Source organism: Polistes fuscatus, unplaced genomic scaffold, assembly GCF_010416935.1.
Source record: "Polistes fuscatus isolate 324 unplaced genomic scaffold, CU_Pfus_HIC Scaffold4, whole genome shotgun sequence".
Classification (NCBI taxonomy): domain Eukaryota; kingdom Metazoa; phylum Arthropoda; class Insecta; order Hymenoptera; family Vespidae; genus Polistes; species Polistes fuscatus.
Genome location: NW_025113118.1, coordinates 12,636,323 through 12,657,823, shown reverse-complemented (window position 1 = coordinate 12,657,823; position 21,501 = coordinate 12,636,323). Strand labels below are relative to the sequence as shown.

Genomic DNA, 21,501 nt, shown 5'->3' with positions numbered 1-21,501 from the left:
GGAAGATATTCGTGTTCCTTGATTTCCCTTTCATTCGTCCACACACATATGTAAAGTTTACGTAATGATATGGGGCTGACGAGGAGACGCACAAGATGCGTTCATATAAACTGTACGAGATCTAATCTAATGGCAAACACGCGTAATAAATCGTTGAGATTTGTTAAGAAATCGATTAAATCAATCCAACGATTTTCCATTTCGTTTGATTTCAATAAACAGTCTCTTAAGTGCAAATTATAATTATTATGCTAATAATCAAGTTTTTTCTTTTTACGTGAGATATATATTTATATAAAGAAGAATAGAAAAAAAAAAGCAAACGAGCTCTTGAAAATTAATTTGATTCGGAAATAAACTTTATTCTAAAAATTGTAAGAGATAAAAGTAAAAAAGAACTCTTACAGCTTTTTATTATCTAAAAGTTTTCCTTCCAGATTAATTTTGTAAAGTGAGTAAAAGTAAAAGTAAATGGATTTACGTTGAGAGAAAGCAATTACTTCAGAAGGGGGATAAAACAAAAGTCGAATCGAATTGGAAAAGACTCGGAGAATATATCGGCCAATACGTTTTGAATAATTTTCTTTCTATCTCTATTTCCGTTATTGGATTTCCAAAGTCGATTCTAAAGTCATTTCTTTAGGTTAACTTTGTTCCCTTTCTTGAAAGTACATTCACGAGTTGTATCTATAACTTATTCGATAGGATACGACATGAACAGGGATTTGACGATGATTCTCTTGACACAGTTTTAAATGAAATGCAAATAAAGTTTACCTCTTTGCCTATCGTAGGCATTGATACATTCACTTGTCATGAATTGGCTAATCAAGCCTGTCTTTCCAACTCTCCTTGCTCCCAAAATGGCTACGTTATATGATATGACCTCCTTCGGTGGCATGGTATTTGTTTCTTCCGTTTCCTGTTCCGCAGGTGCCAAAGAATTCGATCGTGATCTTCTTCGTTTGAATGAGTCCCCTCTGTTTATGACACCTGAAACAAAACAAATAATAAATTAGTTCTATTATTACTACTACTACTACTATTACTTCTCTTATGAAATAATGTATTAAATATCATCAGTTTATTCATTTATATGTCGAAAAGAACAAACTTTGATAAATACTACGCTCTGTAATTAGTTTTATTGTGATATTTAATGAAACTTGAAATCAGCCGGGCGCCGTATAGGCGCCGCTCGAGTGCAAAGGGTTAATCATTTCACTTATAACAATAATATACTATATTCGTCATAGTGTATCACTGATAATGTGTATGTACGTATGTGTAATTCCGTGGATGCATGGAAGAACTTGATATGTCACAAAAGTAACTTTCTGACAATGAAATATTGATTTTCCTAGCTCGTATTGTTATCCTTTCTACTGTTTCCAAATTTTCTTCTTTCTATTACTGTTTTTATATTAAATATTATTCCGTTGAAATGTCACGTATCAAGTTTTCGTGCGTTTTGTGCGCACATTGAATTATTGTTTTTATAATAAATCTCGTTGTAATACACATGATTTCTTTTGTTAATCAAATATAATAGAGATAATTTAGTTGTTGTTTTGTAGGATATTAAAAAATGGAATCGATCAGTACACTCTCTCTCTCTTTTCTAATCAATCCTTTTTCCTTCTACCCTCTATCTTATTTTTCATTTTTAATTTTTTTTATTTTTTTTTCCAGGAACTTATACTCATTGTATTACTGAGTTAACGCTTAATTGACCTCCCTTCTCGTGTAACAATCCATGATAATAATGTGTAAATAGATTATAAATAACGTACTTAGAGTGAAATATAGTAACACGACCGATATCGATCGACAAAAAAGATCATATTCCTTGAAGGTCATCCACGTATGCAATTTGCATGATTGCAAATCTTGTTACAAAAAAGTGTAGAAAAAAAATACAGAGAAGACAGGAAGAAAGTGGACGAATAATCGTGCGAAAAATTTGTTCTTTTCCAAACGGATTTGTATAAATAAAAAAAAATGGTTCGATTCTTAAAAGAAATCTCGACTTCTGACCTTTTACTCTGTCTCATATTTTCCTCGTGTTTTATTTTTAAATGAAGCACAAAGTGCTCGAGGTGTTAGAGACACGAAGGTGGAACAAATTACTTACCGAGTTAAGTCAAAGTTGAATTTAAAATGAAATAAAGAAGGAAAGAACAAAATGTATATCAAAAAATAGGAGAAAAAAAGTTTTTGAAACGGTTAATTTGTTTAAAAACTTAAAAAAGATATTGAGAAAGTAATTAAGGAATAAATAAGAAAACTACGCGCGCGACTGCGATCGAATATGACGATGATGTACGACTTTATACAACGCTTTTGTTTTTCTATCTTTTTCTCTCTTTTACTTTCTAGGTCTATCTAAAAATAAAGTTAACGTACGTCCAGTAGTTCGTGGCGATATATCGACAGAACGTAAAAAATTTGCGAACTGAATGGCAGACAACAGCGGCCGTGACAAATGGTAAAATGATTTCATTTTGGATAACGATAGATTGTGTGTAAAGAAAATAAAAAAAAGAAACGAGAGAATAGCAAGAGAGATGAATAGAAATAATTTTCATATTTTAACTCTTTGCACTCGAGGCCTTTTTCGCTTGCGCGAACCAGCAACTCGAGACAATTTCGGCCAAATTAAGTAGACATTTTACAGGTACTTTAAAAACATTTATAAACAAACAAGCGTATAGAAATAATAAAATATCATCAGTTTATTCATTTATATGTCGAAAAAAACAAACTTTGATAAATACTGCACTCTGTAATTAATTTTATTGTGATATTTAATGAAATTTGAAATCAGCCGGGCGCCGTATAGGCGCCGCTCAAATTGACACTTGAAATCAGCTGGGCGCCGTATAGGCGCCGCTCGAGTGCAAACGGTTAATTCCCTCTTTCTTTTCTTTTTTTTTTCTTTTTTTCATTTAATAATTTAATATATAATTTAGAAAATAATTTAACGATGCAACAACAACGTTTAAGATTGGAAATCTCATCGTGTCGAGTTTCTACGATGAAATCGAACACTTTGCTTTTATACATTTTTTTATTGTTGATTAGTTAAATGGATAAACGGATTGAAGTAGGGAAAATACTGGGGAGAAAAACAAAAAGGAAGTGGATTCGAGAAGAGAAAGCTTATTGTCAAGCCGTGACTGTAAAGCTAAAACAACGAACGTCCTGTTTGGACAGAACGATTGAGAACATCGATATCCGAGTGCTCACGGCTGTCCATGAAGCAGTTCTGTTCGCTGGAGCTTTGTGCTGAATCTTTGTTCCTAACGAAACGTGCACAACTTCAACCTACGTAGTATTCCACATATAACATATGTACATATATATATATGTATATATGTATACATGTATGTATGTATGTAGACCGAATGAAAGCCATCGCGAATCGATTCGAATAGAAAGTTGGGAAGCTCTTCATATGAATTTCCTATGAATTCTATTTCACCATTTTGATTCTATTCCTTTAGTTTGATACTATTGTTTTTATTTCTTTTCCTTTTTTTTTTCTTTATTCATATTTTATTAACCCTTTGCGGTTGAACATCCCTGCTAAAGTGGGCTCAAATAATTTCATTTCCACTATCTTTGTATATTTATTCATTCGATGATACTTTGTTATTGTTATTATTATTATTTTTATTTTTAGTAATTGATTATCAAATAAACAATATATAACACAACGGAAGTTTACAATTTTTATTGAAATAAATTATAAACAAATAAACTATATATTACAATTATTGATGTTACAAAGTAAATTGTAAAATCAATTTATGCAATTTGAATTAATTCGTAAATAATCTCGTTTTATGTGCAATATACTTATATGCACTCTTAAATAATTATTATATAATTTTCCGATAAAATCTTACAAAATCTTATTAAATAGAATATTGTTTATTTAATATCCATCATTTTAATTTTCAATACAATCTCGCTCGTTGATATACGGAAAATACTCGATATTCAAAAAGAAGGATAGTTAAGAAAATCTTCCATTGCAAACGAGTTGATTTGATCATTAACGAGGATTCTCACATCAGACGGAAAATGATTAAGATTGATCATTACGTTCTACTCTCTCTCTCTCTCTCGATCTCGATCTCTGATAGGGTTAATCGTATTACAGCATAATTCACCGAGGATCCATGCATTCCTGTGAAACCGCTTATGAGATCGTGCCTGACCACATCGTGTACCATTACTACTGTCTTACCACGGTTACAACAGATTAAAATTACCATAATAATATTCTAATGAACGTACACATAGACAAGTTCTATTATTTTCTTCGCTAAATAATAGTATAATATTACGACGACAAACATATATTTAATATAAATATAGATTTGTATTATATATGTTAATAAATATATGTGTGTGTGTGTAACACTATCAAAATATAATTTATTTAAATGTTCTTCGTTTTTGGTTAACTTAAAGAATTAGCTCTTACACATTTGAATTATTTCCAAGATAATTATTTATTACAAAATTATACTCTTGTTTCCATACAAATTGCAATCAATAATAAAAACGAAGTGATAATTGTATTTAAAAACTAATAATAGTGAGAGAATGTTCGACCCATCCTTAAAAACGTCGAGTTACGTGTTCGCGAATCGTTGAAATTTAGAGAATAACAGACAAACGAAAAATAAAAAAAAAAAAGAACAAAAGGTAGGAAATTGAAAAACTTTTGCGAAGCGTGAAAAACGAATTGTAATTAACTACTATCACGTTCGCGATACTTGTCAAAATAGAATTCATTTATGTTATCATTGTTAATGCAATTACGTCGCAAGCACAAATATAAATACATCAATATTTTCGTAACGATCAATTAATGCACGTAGAAAAAGGTTTAAAGGTTAGAAAAATATCATAAATGGAATGTACATTGTTCATATACAATTACATGTGTGGGATGCAAGCCAAACACTTAAATAGGCATTCGTGAGGAGATTGGACATTGGCCCTGGATAGCTCAATGGTTAAAGAGCAGTCACCCGGAAAGCGGAATTCCGGGTTCGAATCCCGGTCCAGTCAGTCCAACGGCCCAATTTTTCACGAATCCTACATATTTATACATATATCTTCATTGTTTGTTTCAATTATTCCACACGAATTGTTATCACAAATGTTTATTAATAAGTAAATATGAAAATTATTGAATAGGATTACACAATGTTAAAAATATTCAATTGTTAAGATATTATAAAAATGTGGATACAGGTAAAAGGTGTAACACTTTTGACCATTGAATAAATGAAGCACACACAAAGTTTCTATTTATAAAAGATTAAACGGTCAAACGATCGACGATGCTTGCCAAATCGTGTTTTCGTGCGTACTGCGTTAGAGTCTAATGTTTTTAAACAATTCTACATAAGTACACGCATACAACGTATTCTTTATGCAAGTTTCATTAATGAATGCTCGTTAGGATTGTATCAAAGAAAATCGTTTGAATGAGTATCGTAAACATAATATACATTATATGTGTATGTGTGTTTGATTTCAAGAAAAATATATGACCAAATTGTAGAAATGGATTATTCTTCGTATGCAGGTAAAATAAATTAAATTATATCAACATGAATTGGTAAATGATTAATTTTGGAATTATAAGAATTTCAAGTATGATGATGATGATAATAATTAATATATGTATATGCACACACACACATACATATATTAATATATTATAAAAATAACATGGCTATTTTCAGATTAACAGAAAGAAGAGAGAGAGAGAGAGAGAGATATTTAAATTATTTGAATCGCTTCGTCAAACATATTCACTATTTATCAGGTTAAATAATTTGGCCAAACATCACTCGAACGTTAATTTGAAATGTTGAAAATGGTAGGTGGTAGCTCGTTATCGTATCCTTTAGAGCGTAACACTAACATATTCCATTATGCGAATCGAATAAATATTGCTTAAGGTGGAATCGTTAATTAGTAAATTCTCTAATAAGAAATTTATGCGTTGAATTTTTGTGATCTGATCAAAAATATTACAATAAAAGTAGATGTGCAATCCTTCACTTTACAATTTAAGAATACGTCCAGCAAGAAATTAGTTTTAATTAATATCCTTGATTTGGGGAATCAATTTATCAATTTTACATTTATAATTAATCGATCAAATATTATAAGCATTTTTTTTCTATCTAATTATTATCTACACGTAGAAATACGAAACAATGCATTTTTTGTCTTGTTCATTTCGCATTGTTGAATTTTTATTTCTATCGAATTTTTTTCTAAATTAACATTATTTGAAAATAATATAAAAATTGTTTTCGATGTCTTATTGGTTATACTATTAACACAATCATGATTCTAAACTATCGGTATGCTTTCATACAATGTTTAAATTGCTTTGCATCGCATAAATTACTTTACAATACTAAATTACTTAGACGTTAAGAAGCTTCACTCTAACCTAAGCTACGTGTTTAGATTCTCGATCACTTCTAAAGGTGCACTCAATTGTGTTTAATGTCCATTAAACGGTTATACGTTTGAAAGCTTTTAGGAACCAGGGCATTTAATAGTCTTGGCTTAATTGTTTGATATATGGAAGTGTATGCATATTATCGTAGGCGTAAATACGTAGGTTTATGTGTTAATGAACCATCCGTACAAATTTAGAAGTGCGATAAGTTATAATAAAAATTATATTCTAGGTGAACGTACGAAATGAATTTTTTTTTCTTTTTTTATCACATTCAAAAATAAGATTTACAGGTTTTTAATTGTTTACGTATTTCTATTGTAAATATGTGTTGTTAAGGATATTATATATAATAAAATTAATATTTAATAATTATATTTCGAAAAGATAGCAATTAGAGAGTGATCTTTGTATTAATGAATTATGACAAGTGATACGAGTCGATACGTAATCAGACATGAACTCTACTGTAATTTTTACGTAACCAACCGAAGTACAATCAAAATTTTGTTATTATTTTTCATGTATTTTTTATTTTATCTAATTAACCAAAGATAATTAAGTTACAATTAGACTTTATTCTTGTTAATAATGAAATAATCTAATAGTTTCTATTAGACTTTTACGAATCTCGTCGCCCGATATCGATTAATTATGAAACTCTCGTTTGCTTCTAATATATTTGCGTGTTCTTTTTCTTTTTTTTTTTCTTTTTTCAATATTAATATAAATTATATTCAAAATTAAAAAAATATCAAATGCTTCTGAAATTAATTACCATAAACGATCTCAAGTCACGGCCTCTCGTAAACGTTAATTAATTGCCATCATAAAATTTTGTTACGTGATTCGATTCGTCTGATAGCTAATGTAATTTTAATTAGAGGAAATTTCATTTCATGTTTAACATTTTTTATTAAAAATTGATATACCACATAAGTGTATATTTGTGACATTAGAGGACACTTATACACTCAACTTGTATCTTTCAAAAATTCCTATACAAAGAAACAGTGCATTTTTTCTGTAAAAAGAAAAAAAAAATTAACACTTTGAAGCGTGAAATTAAAAAAGAAAAGAAAAATTTGAGAGCCCGACAGATATTATATTCTCATGAAAATTTAACACAACGTAGATTCTTATTTTAAATCCATTCTTGTAATTATAATTTTATAAAAAAGAAATGAACAAAAAGATACACAGTTATTAAAGTTATTCAATTAGAGGAAAAAAAAATACAAGAGAACTCTTTTCGCGTTGTTTTAAATCTCTGTCCTTCAATTCATTTTAATTTTTTCGAAGTAGTACAAAAAAAAAATGGTCTCACTACGCATATTTAGATAATATAAAGGTAAAACTGTTTAAACCTCGCAATACTTTAAAGAGTTTAGTTTTGCTAGTTTTTTTTTAGGTTAGTTAATTGGAATCTAGCTAACTGTTTTAAGTTAGAAAATGGCGTCAATTTATAAGACACAATGTAATTCACGTTATAATCACGAAATCAAAATCTATTATCATCGTTGTGAACGTAACTGTAAACTTCAATTTGATCGACACAAGTTCTATCTTATAAAGCAATTATGTTTAACTAGAAACACCGTAGGACGTATTTGTCAATCATGTGACTAATAACACGAATAATGAAATATATTAAACTTTGATAATTGAAATTTGAATTTTTTTTTCTATTAAAAAAAAAAAGGCAGTGATCTTTCCACATGTCAATGAATAGTATAGTTTAATGAAATTTCTTAAAGTTCATCGTTTATGGACACCCTGTATTTGTTTGCATTGAGAAACGCACGATATGAATACATATAGGTACTCGAATACATACTACGCGTGAACTAACCGCAATCGCAAACACAAATTGAAATCTATTTCTAGAAATGACCAGGCAAATTAATTATGAGCTAACGAGGAAACATATATATATATATATTAAAATAAATAATTCCATAGACTTTTTATCGTAATTCGTTAGTCGAGTTTTATAATCCAATTTTAATCGAAGAAACATTTTTCATATTTGCATGTGATAAATAATACATAAATAAAATTATCAATAAAAATGTATAATTACTCGCATTACCGGTGGTAATAGTAAAAATTATTATTATTATTATTATACATATTAAAATAAACAATTAAATACGAATTTAATCGTAATTCAATTGATCCAATTTTGTTACACGCTAAATTCGAGATAAAATTATAAATATTTCCATATGATAAATGATAATTAATAAAATTATAAACGGAAATGTGTATTTATTATCCACATGATGGTTAACGAAAAAAATATATTCCAACAATTTGCTATGCGTTTTATTGTAATTCGTTGACCCAATTTTATTATGATTACTTCGAGGAAAAATCCATTAACATTTGTATGGGAAAAATAAAACATAGAGATTCAAATTATATCCTAGAATTCGTCATTACTCACAATAAGTCTTCTTCGAAATTCACGAATTCATGATTTGGTAAATTCAGAAAATAGTTCCTAACTAAACACACAATGTTTTCATCTACTGAGAATTCAATAGATATATCTATGCATACTGTCTAACACTGAAGAATGACTGTACAGAAGATTTTGTATGAGGAAATTTGAAACTACTTAGGAATCATGATACTAAAATACACAAACACGTGAGAATATTTGAAATATCGTTGAAAATATTTCTGCTGTGGTCGAACACAAAAAACATATGTAGAATATATATAATATATTTGGATTGTTCATTTGCCAAACGATATGCACGACATAACAAAATATAAAAAAAAAAATTAATAAAGTTATTATATATGCATAATAATTTCTTATTCAATGAAAACATACAAATTGGCATCATTTAATAGCACTAATATTGTAAGTTTAATTTTAAAAAAAAAATATAATTTCAATATAAAAAGTTAATTATCAACCAAATGCTTTGGTACTAATATTTAGAAATATTTTGTAAGTAAAATTTGAATGACTCATATATAATCTAACTAACAATAATTCAGAATTATTAATTTTACAGAGAAGCATTTACAATATATGAATTTGAGTAAGATGATGATTCAATTCTCAACCCATTGAATTTTCAAGATACGTGAGTGGGTTTCAAAGTTTTCAGTCTAAAATAAAAACAATTGTTTTCCGTCAAGCACGTAAAAAGAAATATATACAAATTTCTTTGCAGTAATTCAAAACTTGACAGCCTACCTTCCCTCCCTTGCATAAATAAATGCATCATGCTCGATTTGAAAATGTCAGGTAAAATATTAGCAAATCAATGAAATAAATTTGTCCTATTAAAACCATAATAATGAATAGAAATCAAATGTGAGAGATATGAATAAATTAGATACTTAAACTGTTTTGACCCGAAAATTAGATGAATACTTTTAAGTACGCCCACGAGAAAAGATATAATTAGAATAAAGTCAAGTTCCCCCAAAGTAATCTTGATCGAAGATGTCGTCCAATTTTCCGGCCCCATCCATCGAGTATGATTCGTATGATGTTGCACATGTTATTTTGGCTCCAAGCCCGTAAACGTGTGTCCGTTCACGCTAAGTAAACTATTCCTTCTGTCCTACACAATGTTGTGCGTAATCGAACTGGAAGAATCGATAGTAAGTACATATCGTAATGTAAAAGCTGAAACCAAGAACCTCCTCGAGGGTAGAGTATAATAGTTTTCAACGAAAAACAAAAACAAAGAAAGATGCAAAATAAATGTTCTACATTTACGATGCAAGCTCGATTAACCCTTTTTTTATAACAAAAAACAAACTTTGATAAATACTACACTCTGTAATTAGTTTTGTTGTGATATTTAATGGAACTTGAAATCAGCCGGGCGCCGTATAGGCGCCGCTCGAGTTGATACTTGAAATCAACCGGGCGCCGTATAGGCGCCGCTCGAGTGCAAAGGGTTAAAAACAAATGTAAAGAATAGAAAGATGGAGAAAAAATCAAACTAAACGATAAAAATCACTAGAGTTATTCGTCAGAGAATTGTTGAACGAAACATTTGATTGTTTTCTAAAAATCTAACGAAAACTTTCCTGAAAAATATGTGAAAATTTAAATACACTTATATATATATTCCAAAAAAAATGTATATTTCTAAATATAAATTTAACCAGCCAGAAAATCCATTAGATTTGTATAGAAAAAAAAGAAAGATTCTTTATCGAATGGGGGAAAACACTTTTATATTCGTATAGATGGAATGAAAAATATTTTAACGATCAAAATTAAGGAACAACGAGAACAAATAAATAAAATAAGAATAAGAATTAAAAAATGGAATAGGACGTCGTGTTACGACGAAACGTTGTTCGTGAAAGTGTTCGCTGAACCCTGAAAGGAATTTTCAGTTTATTTCACTCGGTCGACCATGCCTGTAATTAATAACTTTCCATGCTATGGAAGAGAGGGAAAGAAAGAGAAAGAGAAAAAGAGAAAAGGAGAGAAAAAGAGAGAGAGAGAGAGAGAGAGTATATCGACGATATACATATTTGCCCTCAGCCATCGCTAAAACTGAACTTCTTTTTTTTTTCTTCCTTTAACGAAGATCACGCGGAATAACGTGTACGCTCGAAAAACTATAGGACGGGTAAAAACCGCTTGGAGTTCGTGTGCCGATAGAGAAGAATCACCCTCGCGTTTCGAACGAAAATAATACCTACCTTAAATACAATGCATATACTACATACATGTACACGTGTATATGTATATACAGAGCCTAGAGATATAATATATATGTGTGTGTGTGTCTATATATGTGCAGTCGTTGCCATTTTTAGACAACATTTCTAAAGGCGTACTTTTCAAGGGAAACAAATAAAAGAATATTTTTTTAGTAATTAATCAATAATCAAACACTCTAGGTTTTTGAAATACATATTAAACAATTAAAAAGAATTACAGATATCTGTATATGGATATATATACGCGTGAAAATCATAAGATATAGTTTTTTTGAATAAAATATTTTATTAAAAAGTGATAATTTGATTTTTAATTTGATTATTAAATGATAATTTGATTATTGATGAAAAATATTTCATTTATACGATTAATATTTAATTTTACGATGAAATATTTTTAATCAATAATCAATTGGTGTAACAATCGATACGTATTTTTTGAAATGGGAATGAAATCGTGAAGAAAAATTTCAAATATTTCTACTTGTTTGTATTCAATATGCATAATAAACAATTAGAAAAATAAGAAATATGTATTATAGTAAAAATAATGTTTAGATAGTATTTTGAAAGATATACTTTTACAAATGGAAACGTACACAAATGATTTTTTTTAAACAAATAGCGAAACTCATCATTTCCCGTGCACGTATATACGTACGAGACATTAAAATCGTTAGAAAAATTACACGCACTTTTATGTTTTATTGCAAGAATGAATAAAACATTGCGTGCAGCTGGAAAGTCGATAGAATTATTTATAGACGTATGAAAACGGATTCTGAGATACTTATAAATAAATACTAACAGCCGCTGCACCCCTAAGTTATTTATCACGTACCATAAGCGTGTAACAAATGCACACTTGTTTTACGTTTAACAAGTTTTAATATCATTTTCTTTTTTTTTTTTCTGATTACTCTAACGAAGCAATGTTCGTTTATGCATACATTAAAGTTAAGTACACGTACAAAGTGGGCTAAACGCATTTTAAAACTCGTAGTTTTACAATCCGAATGAAATAAAAATGAAGCAAAAGTATTTGTACAAAATAAACACAGAAAATTCTTTAAATGATTTACAAATTTAATGATCCAGCCTGCAAAAATATATTTTTATTCCTTCCATTGATATTTTTTATTTACTTTTAATCACGAAGAAAGGTGTATGCGTCAGTGTGTGTGACCGACAATCGACAAATTTTCTCCACGACGAATAAAATTCTAATTCAAAAGAGAAGAAGAAAGGGTTTGACAGAAACTCGTGGCATTTCTAGTAAATATTATGCGTAAGAGAATGCAAATGTGTGTAAGGAATGAAAATAAATTCTACCCCCGTACGTGCATCAAATAATAACCGTACGGCATTTGCCTCGCATAACACCAAAACAGTAGACGCGATATTAAGCTTGCTTGTCTATACGATTATTATACTGCAATTTTATGATGTTCGAGATTGCAAGGAGGACTTTAGTTTGACGCATGCGTTCTCTGAGCTGAGTCGAATTACTCTTAAATTTGATTTACTCTATGGAAAATATATTACTCTTGATATGCATATGTTATATGTATCTGTACACAAGTATATATGTGTATTCACATATCTACATTTCGTACTTGGCAACAAATACAAATACAAATGTATCAACGTGAGCGTGTGAGTGTTTAAGAATTCGAATGAGAAAAATTTCTCATATTTTTTAACACTCGAATAGATTATGAAAAGAAAAGAAAATGTGATAATAAAAAATTAATCGTAACGCGTTGATAGATTGTTCCTACAAAATTCAAATCTTACATATACGCGCGTGTATGTGTATAAATTAAATTTACGCGGAAATCAAATGGTCTGCTTTAAAAGCATTTTCTTTTAAAGAGATCGGCGTACGAGAAAATTGAAAAATGACACAGTTAAGAAGAAAATATAAAATACTTATACATTTCTCTGAAATATCTGGGACACTTTAAGAACGTTGAACGATTTCAACGAATAAGAGATCGTTCGAATAATTTCAAATGACAGGTTAACGAAGGTACGAACGGTTCGTTCATTGTATTATGATAACATGACTCCTATTAATACGTATAATTTATATAAGTACAAATATATATACATATACAATATATAAACGTATGTTAATAAACACATGTATCATTTTATAAACTTCATGATATTTTTATTGTATTTAGCTCGTCGTAAATAACAAAGATATTACGTAATAAAATTTTATTGGTTTTGTACTAAACAAAAAAGGAGAGAAAGATAGAAAGACCACACGTGTATATACGGAAACACATACAGACACACACGTGCGTGTACATATAAGTATGTACGTACATAAACGAGAATACTCTTTCAGTACCGATAGTTTTGCGCGTGCGTGCATCATCGATCCACGATCTTGATGACTTTATGGTTAGGCGTCGTTCGCTTTACGAGGGGTGTTTTCCTCTACAATTTATCCACTGTCCGCTACATTTCTCTTGATTGTGTCTAGGAAGGTTAACGGCCACAGGGATATTAGTTCTCAAAAGGAAAACAAAAAACAAATGCAAGCGCAAATGGAAGAACTTATGCAACGGAGAAAATAACGTCGTTTACGTTAACACACTTTAACGTTTTATTTTGTTCAAGTAAATCAGTTTTCTATTTTTTTTTCTTTTTTTTTTTTAAATGTTACAGACAGGATGTACAGTAATTTTGATATCTTTATACACGTTGAGTTTACACGTTATTATGTTAAAGAAAATAATCATTTGGATGTATTCGTAACTACGTGTTTTTTTGTGATGTTTTAACCCTTTGCACTCGAGCGGCGCCGATACGGCGCCCAGCTGATTTCAAGCAATTCGAGCGGCGCCGATACGGCGCCCGGCTGATTTCAAGTGTCAACTCAACCAAAAATTCGATTTTTCTTAATACATCACCCTTTAAGTTTGAGTTTGCAACGCGAAGTGCAACTTGTATTATCGAAGGTGACTGTAATTATTCGATTAAAGTAAATTTCGTTTTGTCCATATTATTTGTTCAAGAAAATCTATTTTGGGATAGGCTTAATCATAAAGAAAGAAAGAAAGAAAGAGAAAGAGAACAAAGAATACACACATATGTATCTACACACATATATATTGAAAGAAAGATGACTAGAAAATGCCAGAGGAGTTTGTTTCATTGGCCAAACGTTTGAACGATAAATTTGACTGGACGTAGTAGCTTTTCCTGAAGGCAACATAAGATTTATACGACAGATTCGTATAGCATTCGCTAAGCGTGAGCTAAAAGTCTCCCTCGTTTTATGCGATCTTTTAACCCTTTGCACTCGAGCGGCGCCGATAGGGCGCCCGACTGATTGCAAGCGTCAACTCGAGCGGCGCCTATACGGCGCCCGGCTGATTTCAAATTTCATTAAATATCACAACAAAACTGATTACAGGGTGTAGTATTTATCAAAGTTTGTTTTTTTCAACATGTAAATGAATAAACTGATAATATTTTATTATTTCTATACGCTTGTTTGTTTATAAATGTTTTTTACAGTAACTGTAAAATGTCTACTTAATTTGGCCGAAATCTTTTTATTTATATTTTATTTTATTTTATTTTATTTCTTTATTTGTGTGGCTTGATTTAGTTTTCAATTTATTCGATTTGATTTTATAGCAACCACAGGAGCAGAAGAGCATCGATGATGAACGTCCGAATATTCTGTAGGGATCGAAGAAAAGACGAAAACGTTAATTCGATAACGACCCTTTCTTGAGGGGTGATGTACCACAAAAGAGTTCTCTTCTCTCTCTCTCTGGTACGTGCCCAAAATATTTTCCCTCGGTTAACTGACATCAAATATATGCCGTGTTTGATTTTGTCGATCAATTTTATCACACGGGAGAACCAATCGCCCTAGTAATTCCGACTTTTATCGCAAGCAACAAAGATAAACGTTATGGTATCGTTCAATTTATTATTTACACTCAATTTTTATCTATCTCCACCCTTCTTATCATCTTCTAAAACATCTTTATTTCTTTGTTTTTCGTTATTTCAAATATCAAAAGAACAAAATTCTTTAAAAGTATCTCTTAATATATATTATTTATTATTATTATTAAATCCATAAACTACAGTGTGAATTTACGCACGATAAATTATTAAACGTTATTAATTAAAAAATACAAAAATTATAAATAATACGTATTCCTAATACATTATTTTATTATTATAACATCATAATACGAAATCTGTTCCAAACAGGAAACAAAAATAAAAAAAGATAAAAATACTACGAAAAATACATTATCTATTGTTAATATCATACATATGACACACTTTCTTATATCATAGTAATGTCAGAAAAGATAAAGTTTGGTAAACACAAAAAAGAAAGAAAGAAAAATATTAGAAAATATCTCTTTGTGGTTTGGTTGCATTCGAACTCGAATGTATATACGAAGATATCTAAGAAGAATAAGAATAAGAATAAGAAGAATAAGAAGAAGAAGAAGAAGAAGAGTATTTTAAATCTAATGACGCATCGAGACCACACAAAACGATGCAACGACTCTCGAAACGACTTGGGATCGATAGCTGGCAAATTTTCTTGGCCCTCCCCTCATCATCCCCGATGGTAGGTAACATTATACGATCCATCTGGCACCGGAGAACTACTAACACACGATCTCCTTAACGTTTAAATTACTGTCGTCGTCTTTTGTTTGCCAATTTACAGTACACTACATACCTCATTTTATTATACCGACAATATCCTTGGGTTTCAAACTTTACGAAACTGTTTTGAAACTTTCACCGATCGATCCTCATTATACCACATCTAATGTTACGGTAAAATCAATTTATAGCAAATATTGTCCTCTCTCTCTTTCTCTAATGTTGTATCCCTAACTTCCTGTTTACCAAAATTTCAAGAGAAAATCATTGAACGAGTTCAGTTATTGATAGACACACAATGTGGTATAATCTATGAAAATCATGTCAAATTATATTTGTAATAATACTATGTGTAATAATACTACTCCAAGCCAAACACTTAAATAGGCATTCGTGAGGAGATTAGACGGTGGGCCCTGGATAGCTCAAATGGTTAAAGAACAGTCACCCGGAAAGCAGAAGATTTCGTAGGTTCGAGTCCCGGTCCAGTCAGTTTTTCAACGGCCCAATTTTTTCAAGAATCCTACATACTATATATTACATATCCAAGAATTCTTTTCAAAATGAATTTATAATAATAAATGTTGTGCACACTTTATGATAATTTTACTAATTGAAATATTCCATAAAAATTGTAATGTTTTTCCAATGAATATGTAAACAATCGAAAGTGTCTTATCATTCTATGAAAATAATGTTAATTAAAATATCCTATAAACATTGAAAAGCTTTTAGAATTGTACTGGATGGAACCTCTAAATGATTGATAAGGTAATATACTCCGTGAAAATCATGCTAGATATAAAATATCCCATTAAAACTGGAGAAAGCATCACAAATTTCACGAAATAAAGATGTGTTTAACTAATCGAAAATGTGGTGTAAACTATAAAAATCCACATTAAATAAAATATCCTATAAAAATCGGAAAGCTTTTTTAAGCTTCTTAAGTTCCATTCAGTGAAACGTGTCGAAACGATCAGAAATATATTACGTTCTATGAAAATCGTGGTAAATAAAATATTCTATAAAAAGTGGAAAGCTTTTTAAAATAGTATTCGATGAATATTTGAAATAAGCGAGAATGTAATATATCTCCGTAGAAATCATGGTAAATACGTAAAAAATCTTCTAAGCTTCTAAAGCTTCCCAAATTTCTTTCAATGAACGTATAAACGTTTTAAAGCTTTGATAATAACTATTTACCAAATGATATCTATCTTATTCGGATTCTAATAATTAATATCTTCTCGACACGGTGCCGTTGGCAAGGCAATAATTCGACGATGAAATTATTTATCGATCAGGTCGATAAATCCAACAATTTAAGATGTTATATTATTTATCCCAAGGAGTAAGGAGAGAAAATATTTTCCTTATAAATACGAAAGACAATTATCTTCGCTTAATATCTCTATTTTTACAAGTTCATAAAATGCTCATCGACAATTTTTCTAAACGTTAATTCAAGTAAATACAAAATAAAATCTAAATTATACAAAATATATTAATATTAATTCGATAAACAAACATTTTTCAATTTCTAGTCTTGCAAAAATTCAAAACATAATCGGATTTATTAATTATTTCAAAAATTATACCTTTAAAATAACTTTTCATTTTTTTCCCATAAAAACCATAAGAGTCGTTTGATTATCAATTTCTAAATTCATTTGAATACACGCGATCCTTGCTTGAATTTCTAAAATGAAACGAGGAAAATGATATACTAATCAAATAGAATGTGAACATACCTAATCTTAATAAGCCTAACAAGATCTACATAAATATATACATACATATAAATACACTAATTTACATACATAAATGTATCAAACAAAATCCATGTAGTTTTCACAGTTCTTGCATACAAATATCTATCTGTATACACCTCTATATGTATATATACTATAAATGCGTAGGTGGAATCGCGTGATTATGTGGAAAACGTGAGAGCTTGGACGACGTGTAAACGACTTTCACGCACGTTCATTGGCTTGGCGAACTTGCACGAAGTCGCTCCTTTCGTTTCGGGGAAGTTGACCGACGTCACCACTATAGACGCTATTTTCGCTTATCGTATCTCCCTTCCTCTCTTCTCTCTCTTATTTCCTCTTTTTCTCCCTTATATTTTCTTCATCATTCCCTTTTCTTTCTCTTTTTCATGTTTTTCACTTTTTAACGCGTTCTCTCTCTCTCTCTTTCTTTCTTTCTTTCTTTCTCTTTCGTTTGTAAGTTTTCTCGATCCTCCATCAGCTTCTCATTCTCTCTCTCTCTCTCACTCTTTCTTTCGTTTCTCGCGTTCACGCGTATTTCTGGCACGAGTTTCATATACCACCGACGCACGCTTCCCTATCGTCGAAAGAAGTCATGCAGAGTTTCAAAACGAAAGTACCAAATCTCTAGCATCGCGTAGTCGACGAATTTGATGAATCTGTTCCAGATATATAGAGAACTTTTATTTTTTTTTTTTTTCAACATTTTTGTAGATTTCGATCGACGTTATCTCATTTCCCGCGAATTTCTTTTTGCGAAATTTCGGACTTTTTTTTTCTTTTGTTTTGTTTCTTATTTCAAAAACTCTCGTTCTCTTTGATATTAATGAATCATTAAAGTCAATTTGACATTTGTAAAATTATTACGCGATTGTAATCAAAATAATATTATAGGAGAGGAAAATATGTGTCAATTCGATTAAATAAATCATCGATTTATATTTTATATTTAACAATATTATTTAGAAGAATGATGGGAAATCAATAAATATAATTATACGTGTAATTTAAGCGCGTCGAATAAATCATTGATATATGCTACTTGATAAAAAAAAGAAAAATGATACCAGGATGAAAAAAAGATATGTAATTTGCGTGTCATATAGATTATCGATCTATACTAACTGCAAGTCTTATTTACAATGCACAAAACTGTATATTAAACCTTACTTATATTATTTTTAAGTATTGCATTAATTTTGATTTCAAATTTAAAAGTTCATGAAAATGTTCTGCCCGAAAAAAAGAAGTTAAAAATAAATTCCTCGAAAAAGAAAAAAAAAAAGAAAAGAAAATCCCGCAAAAGCAATAATTTTTTATAACAACAATCAAACTTCTAAGACACCAGAAAAAACAATTACCGAAGCCTGACAGACTCCAGTCTACCAGTTACGTATTTAAGAAAACATATTACACTTCTCTAATTCTTCATTTAACTATTCAACAATTTATCCGAAGTTTCCTATCTTCGCAAATGAATGCATCATTTTGAAAATGATGAAAATGAAAATTGTAACGAGATTATAAAACTTTTCAGCTCTTAGAGAGAAGAAAAGGTATATTATAATGTAATAATAATAATAATAATAAGAAGAAGAAGAAGAACAAAAACTTACCTTTTCTCGTTAGACTAAAGCTTCGAAGCCTATAACTATCCTCATCTTCACCTTCCCTTGGTGATAATTGCATAGATGGTACGGGAACGTCAAGGAAGTCGTTGCTTTTCTTTTGTTGAGCATGATGCATACTCTGACCTCTTCTACTTCCCCTTCTTCTGCATGCTGGACTAACATCGGCGTTCGTTAATTTGGGTTCGCTACTGCAATGGGGAGATTTAACGCTACCCTCGTGGTGATGAAGATGATGCTGATCTGCTGCTAAAAAACACATTTCATAAATTAACCAAATTAAATCAATTAAATCAATTAAATCAATTAAATCAATACTGTTGAATGTACGCAAGAATTTAATCGATATTGTAAGTTATTTTTGTTGAAACATGCTTTACTATTTTATTTATTTATATTTACTAGAAAATTTTATAGAAAAAAAATATTCCGAAAAATTTCTAATACCATGATATTAATGTTATTCAAGAGTATTTATTAATTAAATTTAATGCATTCATTCAAATTTCACACGTCAGGTTTTGAAATTTGTTACTTATTTTCCGAATAAACTGGTATATTTTTAACCGATAGTATACCATACTTTTACATACACACACACATATATAGATATACGTAAATTTATATTTATATGTAGAAATAAAATTGAATTCAACAACTGTCGTATATCTATCATAGATACAAACATGATTTCTGATTACGTCCATGTTTCGATGAAACGTTACACCCTCGCAAATACGTTTATCGAGATATTCGAACTTCGTTTCTCTTCTTTCTTTATTTGAGCTCGATTCACAACGATAGAATGGGGTATGGGGTATGGCGTCTGGTAATCCTATCTACGATATAACCGAGACATTGATTTATCGTACTGTTTCCGAAACAGAGAAAGTTTAACTGAAAGGATCATTCTTACTATTTTTTTTTTTATAACATCAATAAGGTGTTAAAACTTTAGCGTCCATGCCAGTTCGAACGTTTGGAATATAAAAATGCAATTTTTCATTAAAAACAACATTTTTAACGTTTCCGATGTGTTAGCAACGTTTCATCGATGACTTATGTGTGTATGAATCAAATATGAACGAAAAACACATATAGGATGTCCCGTAAGGTTTGACCTATATTTCGAGAGTACATCGAAGGGATATCATAGATTTCATTATTTCAATTTAAATTGTACTGTTCTATTCTATCTTTATTATTTGATTGACGTTTCAATTAAATTGATGAAAATAATAATCGTGTTAAATTGTCTTCTATTTTTATGAGATAGCAGCTAATAAGTGATAATTCAATTATTTCAATGTAATATTAACACTCTCTTTTATTTTATTCATTTTTTAACTCTACCAGTATAAATTAAATGATAAAACGTTAATAGCATTTAGAAAATTTTCAAATGAAGTATTACATTTAAACCTATTCATTTAAAAGAATTAAACAGATTGTGTGTTTAGCTAGATTTTTTTGTAGACAAGCAATTTCTATGACAACCTATTTGAAAACCCTTTAATAACATTGTACGTTGTGATTGTAAAATGATCGTTGATTTCTATATTAACAAATTTTTTATATGATTATCCCCTACGATAAATTACTGAAGTATGGGCCAATTCTTTGGGGCACCCTGTACGAATAAAAATCTCCAAGGGCCTTAGCAGAAAACGTTTCATACATCGTTTTCTCTTTTTCTTCTCTCCCTAGAGAGTTCTTGAAATCGCAACGGTTTCTATTTTCGTGTTAACATTTTAATAGTAGGTCACTGACAGCACGCACCTACAGTTTTCAAAACTTCGCTCTGGTTTGAGAAAATCGAAGTACGGTATGATCAATTATTTTTTTTTTCTTTTTCTATAATAATAAAAATAAAAAAAAAATAGATCGATTATTTAATCCTTTCTTTTCTTTTTTTGATATCATCATTGTTTTAGAAAATATTTCACTTTCTTTCGCAAAAGTTCGACTTCGAACATATTAAAAACATACAAAAGAGACACGTACTTAAGAGCTTCTCGAACAAAAGATACATACTACAATACTTTCTCTCTCTCTCTCTCCATCTCTTGAAAAGAATTCTGTCATTCTGAGAATAATAAAGAAAGAAAAAAGAAAAATGAAAACCAGATAGAACATGTCTCGTAAGTATGAAACATTCAACATTGTATCATCGAAGTCTCGTTAACTAATTGATTACTAATAAATCGGATAATTT

The 21,501-nt window shown here is 29.8% G+C and overlaps 1 protein-coding gene across 6 annotated transcripts in view; it reads right to left on the bottom strand.

Moving 5' to 3' along the window:
• LOC122520526 (GTP-binding protein RAD) overlaps nt 1–21,501 on the bottom strand; it is a 31,002-nt gene that overhangs the window by 5,965 nt on the left and 3,536 nt on the right. For 5 of the 6 annotated variants that reach the window (XM_043640588.1, XM_043640587.1, XM_043640589.1 and 2 more), the window contains 2 exons: nt 19,275–19,535; nt 778–993 (listed from right to left, as the gene is read on the bottom strand). In XM_043640588.1, the coding sequence (XP_043496523.1) occupies nt 778–993; nt 19,275–19,535 (477 nt within the window). The remainder of the gene's footprint in view (nt 1–777; nt 994–19,274; nt 19,536–21,501) is intronic. The other variant, XM_043640591.1, reaches the window with a different exon arrangement.